At 36.5% G+C, this 8804-nt stretch overlaps 1 protein-coding gene across 1 annotated transcript in view; it reads left to right on the top strand.

The window, feature by feature from the left end:
• The first annotated feature begins 1253 nt into the window (after positions 1-1253).
• Positions 1254-8804, top strand: part of LOC132174175 (uncharacterized) — an 8047-nt gene continuing 496 nt past the window's right edge. Inside the window, exons 1-5 of the mRNA XM_059585868.1 lie at positions 1254-1859; positions 2424-2564; positions 3267-3878; positions 6556-6777; positions 8500-8654. Coding sequence (XP_059441851.1) covers positions 1254-1859; positions 2424-2564; positions 3267-3878; positions 6556-6777; positions 8500-8654 — 1736 coding nt within the window. The remainder of the gene's footprint in view (positions 1860-2423; positions 2565-3266; positions 3879-6555; positions 6778-8499; positions 8655-8804) is intronic.

Raw genomic sequence — 8804 nt, 5'->3', positions numbered from 1 at the left:
ACTCAAAAATATATTATTCGTCTCTGGTGGGTATGTTTGTGTAGGCGCATTTGAATTTTATTTTGATAATTTGGTCAATTTTGCACATCATGAGCATTCACAGATTCAACAATAATCCGATTTCTTAAATCTCAATTCATGTAGAGAAAGCTTTTAAAAAATACCCTCTGAAATAGACTTAGATGGTTTTGGGAACACCAAGAGGACCAAAATTGCATGCTACCCTAAATTTAGGATAGCCTTCTGTTAATATTATTTTAATATAAAAAGACTTTTTTTTTTTAAAAAAAAAAGAATATTTAAATTGTATATAGAAAATGATAAAGGAAAACTATTGTGAAATTTATTTGAAGAGGAAAGCAAAAAGCAATTTGGTTCTCTAAATTTAAGAAAGTTTTAAGGAATGCTACTACTAGTGCTCTAAGCATGTGAAGAGGTTTCCTTGTTTTTTTTCTTTCATTTTTGTATGTAAGGATTCTTATAAGACATTTGTTAAAGTATTGATCAAATGATTAAATTTACATCTTCCTATAAGCTTAAGTTTTTGAGACAAGTGATGATTTATCATGGTATCAGAACCAAAAATGTTAAATTAGAACCTTGACTCCATCAATTCACCTAATTTAAATTAAATATTCCACAAGCCAATTAGGCATATTTGTATGGATAAATGAACTTCTAATGGGTTTGGGGGAGTTTTTTTTCCTAAAAAGATGCCATTTGTAAAACTAATTTTCAAAAATAGTACGTTTTTCTTTTTAATTTCTTAATCATGTAGTGCCTTTTATGTGCTGCATGAGTGTTTATATATATAAAGAATGTTATATTGAAGAGAATATAAAAATAAAAAATTATATGGCTACCATATAATAGGGATAATATGACTGTGAAAAATAATTCTTTTTTTTTTAAGGCATGTTACGTTCTTTGAATCATTTTTTTTCAATAAATAGCATCGCCTTATAATAAAATACTTTGTTTAGTGCATCCGAAGTCTCTGGGAAAGAAAAAAAAAGATTTCCATCTTTTTTCAAATATAAATTAGCAAATTATTTTTTTCTCAAAAAGATTAAAACAAAAAACAAAAGTTAATTAATGTGGACAAACCCATAATAAGATTCCAAGGTGTAAACAAATAAATCACAGTACCACTATCACCTCTCCTATAAATAGAGGACCGCCCTATCTCATCATTTAAACTTTAAAGCCTTTATTTCGTTTTAACTGTCTCACTCACTATCACCTCTCCGATAATGGATCAGAGTTTTAGGGATGCGCTGCTAGCTGCTCAGCAAGGAAGCGTTGATGCCTTGTACACATTGATACATAGCGATGCAAAAGTTTTGGATAGGATCGATGAGATTCCATTTGTTGATACTCCTTTACATGTAGCTGCATATGCAGGACACACCCGATTTGCCATGGAGATCGTGAGGTTAAAGCCGTCATTTATTAGGAAGCTTAATCAAAATGGCTTCACCCCTGTTCACCTTGCTTTGCAAAATGACCAAACCCAATTGCTGCACCGACTACTTGATGTTGATGATCACCTTGTTCGTGTCCAAGGAAGGGAGGGTGTGACTCTTTTGCATTATGCAGCTCAAACAGGAAACATCTATCTTTTGGCCGAATTTCAAAAGGTCTGTCCCATGTCTATTAAAGATGTAACAATTCGAGGAGAAACGGCTCTTCATATTGCGCTGAATTACAACCAACTAGAGGCTTTTGAACTCCTTATAAGATGGCTTCAGCAAACAACGTTTGAAGATTCCGCATTGTGGGAAAAGAAATTGCTAAACTGGAAGGATGAGGAAGGTAAAACTGTTTTGCACATCGCAGCAATGAAAACTCTACCTCAGGCAAGTTCTCTCCACTCATAGGTTTTTGTTAAAGTATTGATTAAATTTATTTTTTCCTATGAGTTTAAGCTTTTAGGATAAATGGTAATTCAATATGGTATCAGAGTTTGAACCATGTCTGTATCAATTCACCATCCATTTAATTAAATATTTCACACGTTGAGTATCACCTATACTAAAAGGAAGTTTGAGCCCACATGTGAGAGGGTGTTAAAGTATATATTGATTACATTTACCTTTTATTATGAGTTTAAGCTTTTAGAATAAATGATAATTTAACATTTCTAATATTAAAAATTGAGTCAGCATTTTGGGGTACATCTATCTTGTTGCTTGAAAGGATGATACTAAGGATTTAATTTCAGGAAAATGCTCCAAATGATTTCACTTGAGCTCATGATAGTGATATTTATGTGATCTCTTTCTTTCTTTCTTTCTTTCTTTTTTTCTTTTTTTTTTCTTTTTTTTTTCTTTCTTTAATTTGTAACATTATATTATTCTTGTCTATTTGTAAACTATTTTAAATAGATGGGATCGGTAATAGTACATCACTATATCATACAGGTCGTGAGATGGTTATTGGATGCTAGAATTGATACAAACGCTACGAATTTAGCGGGTTTTACAGCTTTGAACATCTTAGAAGGGCAAACGCAGATCGACAACAATGAGATCAGGGATATGCTAGCTTCCTCTCTTCCAAGGGTTAGATCTCATGAAGTTTACCTCATATCTCTTGTCTTGTTTTGTATCAAGTTAGAGATATTTGTGCTTCATCAAAGAATGAATATGATAAATGTGTTGTTAGAGATATTTACCATTATTTTTTTTTTAAAAAAAAAAAAAAACCATTTTTATGAAGAAAAATACAATTTTTGTTTTTTTTTTTTAAAAAAAATATTAAATTAAAAAAAGATCACATAGGAAATTATTGCTTCAGAATTTTTTTATATTTTATATATATATTTTTTTAAAAAAAAAAAAAAGTTTGACCAAAGTTGTGCATTTATCATTTCTCAAATAAAAAATACTTTGTTAGAGGATCCGAAGTCTCCTTCAGTTGGAAAGAAAAAAAAGATTCTTCTTCATCCGTCTCATTCAGACTTTATAGATTATACAATAATAAATTAGCAAATTAGTTATTGCTGACAAATACACTTCAAACCAGACAAAAGCCAATAAGATTCCAAGATGTCAAAAAAAAGAAAAAAAAAAATCAAAGTACAACTGACACAACTTGACAAAGCCCAGGTTCGCGGAATAGAAGCACAGTCCTTTACACTTCATTGTCCCCAAACAACGTTAAACTTTGCTCCAGTGACATGTGCTGATCCAATCCTATATCCTATAAATAGAGGGACTGCTAATCTTCTCATTTAAAGGCATTTTCTTAATTTTGTCCTGCAGACTTTCACCTCTCCTGGAATGGATCAGAGTTTGAGGGATGTTGCAACACAGGGAAACATTGATGCCCTGTACGCATTGGTACGGAGGGATGTAAAAGTTTTGGATAGGATCGACAAGTTACCGTTTGTTGAGACTCCTTTACATGTAGCTGCATTTGAAGGGCACACTCGATTTGCCTTGGAGATCATGAGGTTAAAGCAGTCATTTTGTAAGAAGCTTAATGAAGATGGCTTTACCCCTATGCACCTTGCTTTGCAAAATAACCAAACCGAAGTGGTGCGCATGCTACTTGAAGTTGATAAAGACCTTGTTCGTGTTCAAGGAAATGATGGTATGACTCCTTTGCATTATATAGCTCAAACAGGAAGCCTTGATCTTTTACCTAAATTTTTAAATGTTTGCCCCAAGTCTATTAAAGATGTAACAATTCAAAGAGATAATGCTTTTCATATTGTCCTGAAAAACGACCAAGTAGATGCTTTTGACATCCTTATGAATTGGTATGAGAGCATCACGGATTATGATAAGTTCACATTGCAAGACCTGCTGAATTCGAAGGACAAGGAAGGCAACACTTTGTTGCACATTGCAGTATCTCAAAATCAACCCCAGGCAAGTTCTCTCCACTCATGGTTTCTATTAAGAAATATTGAGTCGGTGTTTTAGGGGTATATTTTGTTGCTTGAAGGAATGATATTAAGGATTCAATTTCAGGATCATTCTAAACATTGACTTCAAATGATTTTTCTTTGGGAAAAATACTTTTAAATCCATTGAACTATCCATTCATTAGCATTTTAACCCAAAAGTTTAAAATGAGACACAAGATCCTTGACGAGACACAAGACCCTTGAACTATCAGATCTTAGAGCATTCTCAGCAAACTCCCTATAAGGGAGTATATAAGGGAGTATATTTCCTAAATTTAGGAAATATGTCCAAAAAATCGCAAAAAAATCTCACAGCATACTCCCTAAATGAACCATAAACATTAAGATTGCTACAGTGGAATCCAATGTTTTGAATTTCACTATTATAATCCTTATGATTATTAAAATCAAAAAAATGATTCTCTCTTCTCTCATCTTTCCTCTCTCCTATCATGTTTTATAATTCTCTCTCATCTATCATCTCATATATATATATATATATATATATATAAACAAATATTTTAATGATATAAGAAATTATTAAGGGAAGTTATTAGAGTATATTTTGATATAGGGAAGCAAAAAAGTAGTTTGAATCTTTAAATATAAAAAAAAATGACAAAAAAACTACTAAGAATGCTATTAGCAAAATAATACATCTGCTTATTATTTCCATCATTTTGGATGAAAAAATAATTTTATGCCCAAAATACCCTCAATTCCCTCTTTCTCTTTCTCTTTCCCCAAACGCTCTCCCCTCTCTCGGCCAGCCACGACAACCAACCACGACGCCCTCCGCCGACCACCGCACCGGAGACGCCCACCCACCACGGCCGGCACGGCACGGAACCAGCTCCGCCGACGAACCCGTCCATCAGCAGGGCCATAGGAGGAATAATCCCAGAGGAAACCCATTTCTTCAATCCAACATTCAGGTCCCAGAATGTTGAGTCAGAGGAAACCCATTTCTTCGCCATTTTGAGTCTGTCTTTCTCTCTCTACTGTTTGGTTTGGCCACCCCTGTTTCTTGATGGCGCCGACAAGCTCCTCCAAATCTGATTTCAATTTGTTGGCCGATAACTCACCCAGAATTTCAGCCATGGCCGATAACTACCCAGAATTCAGCCATGGCCGAGAACAGAAAATCAAACCCAAAGTTTAATCAACAACAAACCCAATCTTCGATACCCATTCAGCCAAGAATACCCCAGAAAATCAAAAAAGATTAACAGTCAAAATCAAACTCTAAAACTCGTACCCATTGAATGTTCTTACCCTGAAATTTCCGTTGAACCCCAAAAGCTGCGAAAAGCTCACAGGCTGAGGACGTCGGAATCCACCACGGCTGGGTTTGGGTGTTCTTCTTTGTTGATTTTCTGGGCATTCTTTGGTGAAGCGAGAGACATTTTCCACATTGAAATAAACGTGGTATGCGGAGGCGTCGTGGCGGAGCTGGTTCCGTAATGGCGGGAGCTGATGGACTGGTTCGTCGGCGGAGCTGGTTCCGTGCCGTGCCGGCCGTGATGGTTGGGCGTCTCCGGTGCGTTCGGTGCGGTGGCCGGCGGAGGGCGTCGTGGTTGGTGGTCGTGCTGGCCGAGAGAGGGGGAGAGCGTTTGGGGACAGAGAGAGAAGGAGAAAGAAGGAATTGATGGTATTTTGGGCATAGGATTATTTTTCCATCCAAAATGACGGAAATAATATAAAGATGTATTATTTTGCTAAGATCTGATACTTCAGGGTCTTGTGTCTCATTTTAAACCTCTGGGGTTAAATTGCCAATATATGGATAGTTAGAGCATTCACATTCGGCTCACTTAATGTTTGGCTAATTTAGCTCCAAAAAAATTATCTTTGTCTATTTTAATTATTTATTTGTTTAAATCACTTACATTTGATTCAGCACTTTAACTTATTATTTTTATTATTTCATTTAAATAATCTATTCCTATCATTTAAATACTATTTCTCCATTTTTTATTTTATTCTTTCTTTCTTTATATTTTTTTTTCCCTTCATAACATCAAAACCGTAGAATAAGCATCCAACGGTTTGAAAATGGGCATCAAAACCGTAGCACATGCAAGCGGAGAGAGAGAATAAGTTTTAATATAGGTGAGTTGTTGTAGTGGGCATTGTTTATCATTAAAATGGGATAGTGGGGCAAATTTTATATTATTTTGGTATACATAGCCGACGCTACAGTAGTCAGCAAATTGACTACTGTAGCAGCTCAACATCCCAAAGGCCATTTTGGCCAGCCGGATGGGGAGCTTTTTGGCCTCTTGGCTCAGCAGAAAGCTATTCTGCTTAGTGGGATGTGAATGCTTTTAAGAGTTAAAGGTTTTTTTTCCTTTTTCTTTTCTTTAATTTGTAATATTACCTTATTGTATGTTGCCCATTTATAAAATTTTCAGCATACTATTTTAAAGTGATGGGATCACTAATTGCATGTGCATGACTGCGTCATACAGGTCGTGCATCGATTATTGTATAATATTAGAGTTAAAATAAACTCTAAGAATTTAGGGGGTTATAACATCTGGCAAGTGCAAAGGCCAAACAGCAGTGAGATGACGCGTGTGCTAAGTCTTGCCAGACGACTTTCAAGATTTATTCCTCGTCATAGAGCTGCTATTTAGCTCAGATATTATCGCGTTCATAATCCTTTTCGGAGGCATGTGCTTTCGCTACGATCGAGTTTACCGAATGAGTTGCGTAGTATGCTGTTGGTAGTTGCGGTGCTTTTTTTAACACTCAACTTCCAATTGGTACTCACCCCCCCGGGAGGACTTTGGCAAGATAATTGTGATCCTCAACACAATTCGGTCGGTAATTGCACAGTCCCACACCAGGCAGGGAAGGTAATCATGGATGAACACTATTTCCACCAACTTTATGATATTTTTAATAATATCAGCTTTGCTGTAACAATAGGCCTATTACTTATACTCCTCCCGTGGGGTCCTAGTCCCTTTGGTTGGTACTGTACTTTGCTTTGCATCATACCCATAGCACTCCTCTTTGTATGCTATTTCCTTTCAATTAAAATCGTAACTCCATCTTCATTTAAGAAATAACATCGTATTGGGTAGCCACTATGGTACTGAAGTTTGCGTCATACCCATGATACCCATGGTGGCACTTTTTCAAGAGCCACGAAGAACTTGTAGAGGTTGAGCCAGTGATGTTGGACTACACGAAAGTAAGCAGTTGGTTGGTTAGTCCGCTGGTGAAAGAAGAGTTCGTGGACAAAAATTATTTCCTATGCTTTCGACTTTTATCAACAAGCTTATTGTATTTAATTTCAGTTTTATCAAATTTCTCTTTGTAATCCAAGACTTAATGAAATAGATAATTAATTTCTTTTATATTCTGTCTCTCCTTCTAACAAAATACTTTTAAAGTATTAATTTTACTCCAAAAAAATTATCGCAAAACCTCTCCATGGTCGTGGAGGGCGATGGAGCCCATTAATCCGGCGGTAATAGGGATTAAGGAGCCATGGAGTCTGGTGAGAAATTGAAGGAAAATGAAAAAGAAAATGCTTTGTGGTTGGTTCAACCGTTCAAGCACAAGCATTTTCTCTACTGGGCCTTGATCTAAAAAGAGCCTGGCTTAGTCCGAGCGGCTTTGCCCTAAATGAAGGCCTGGCTCAGCCGAACTGTCAGGCCTTCAATGGGGTTTTGACTTGGCCCAAAACCCAAGCCATGGCTTTGAATTATCTAACTTTTTAAATAATTACAAAAATATAATTTGAAATAACTTATGGTACAGGACCAGACATGTGTAGTTGTCTAGTTTGTTTTCCTTTTTTTTTTTTTTTTTTTTTTTTTTTTGTGGAATAGAGGTCTAGTTTGTTTTCCTTCGGGAAATTGTAATGGTTGGTTTCTAGCATTTTTATATGCTCGAGTGTTTGTTTGTACAAATTGATTTTCATCATTACGAAATTACCCATTCATTCAAAAAATAAAAAATAAAAAACTTATAGATAATTATAACTAGTAGGGGTGAAAACGAATCGAACTTGGGCGAGCTTGGGCTGTCTAGGCTCAGCTTGTTTATTTTTTAGTCAGGCTTGGGCTCGAGCTCGAGTCGAGCCTGACTTTGCTGCTCAAGCTCAGCTTGATAGGGTCTGAACCCTGTTCGAGCTCGAGCTCAACTTTTTTTTTTTTTCTAAACACAGCGAAGAAATGTCTCACCAGCAAGATTACTATAAACTGCAAATTAAATCAACAATTAATCATACGCAATCAAGAACCTCTCACATTTACAAGGAATCTTGACCCACCCAAAATTGGTCCCAACCATAAAATTAGCCTAACTATAAGAAATTCGCCCAATATTTTCTGGGCAACCAAACAAACACATCAAACGGCAAAACCCCAAACCACCCACCACCCAAGAAGAAGCGGAGAAAAAAATAACCCAAAAAGAAAAGAAAAACCCACAAATCTTATCACCTCCTCCGCCTCCGATCCGCGGCGTACTGCGAGAGTGAAACGACTTCCGAGAGCGGCGTGGACAGTGGAGTTGGCAGCGGCAAGTTCCTGAAAACCGGGCACGAGCCGTTCAGATTCATCTAGGCGTCGAGGTGTGAGGTTGCTGCGGTGGTGGTGGCAGTTGCTGTTGGGGGCAATGGGGGAGTGGTAGGAGCGGCAACAGAGAAAGCAGGAGAGGAGGATGGTGGAGACCGAGAGGAGAGTCGAGAGAATGGAGAGATCAGAGATGATAGATTCAGGTTAAATTTGGGTTCTCTAATTTGCAACCGTTGGATTTGGAAAAATAATTAAATTTTAAATATTAAACGTTTGATTCGTTTTACCAAAAGCTTATCCCATGTGGCTGTCTCTACTTAGATCTGGTGTGCTTGTTCAATATGATCCATTGA

This window comes from Corylus avellana, chromosome ca3 (genome assembly GCF_901000735.1).
Source record: "Corylus avellana chromosome ca3, CavTom2PMs-1.0".
NCBI lineage: Eukaryota > Viridiplantae > Streptophyta > Magnoliopsida > Fagales > Betulaceae > Corylus > Corylus avellana.
Note: the sequence above shows the minus strand (reverse complement) of the source record. Positions and strands in the feature narration are given on the sequence as shown.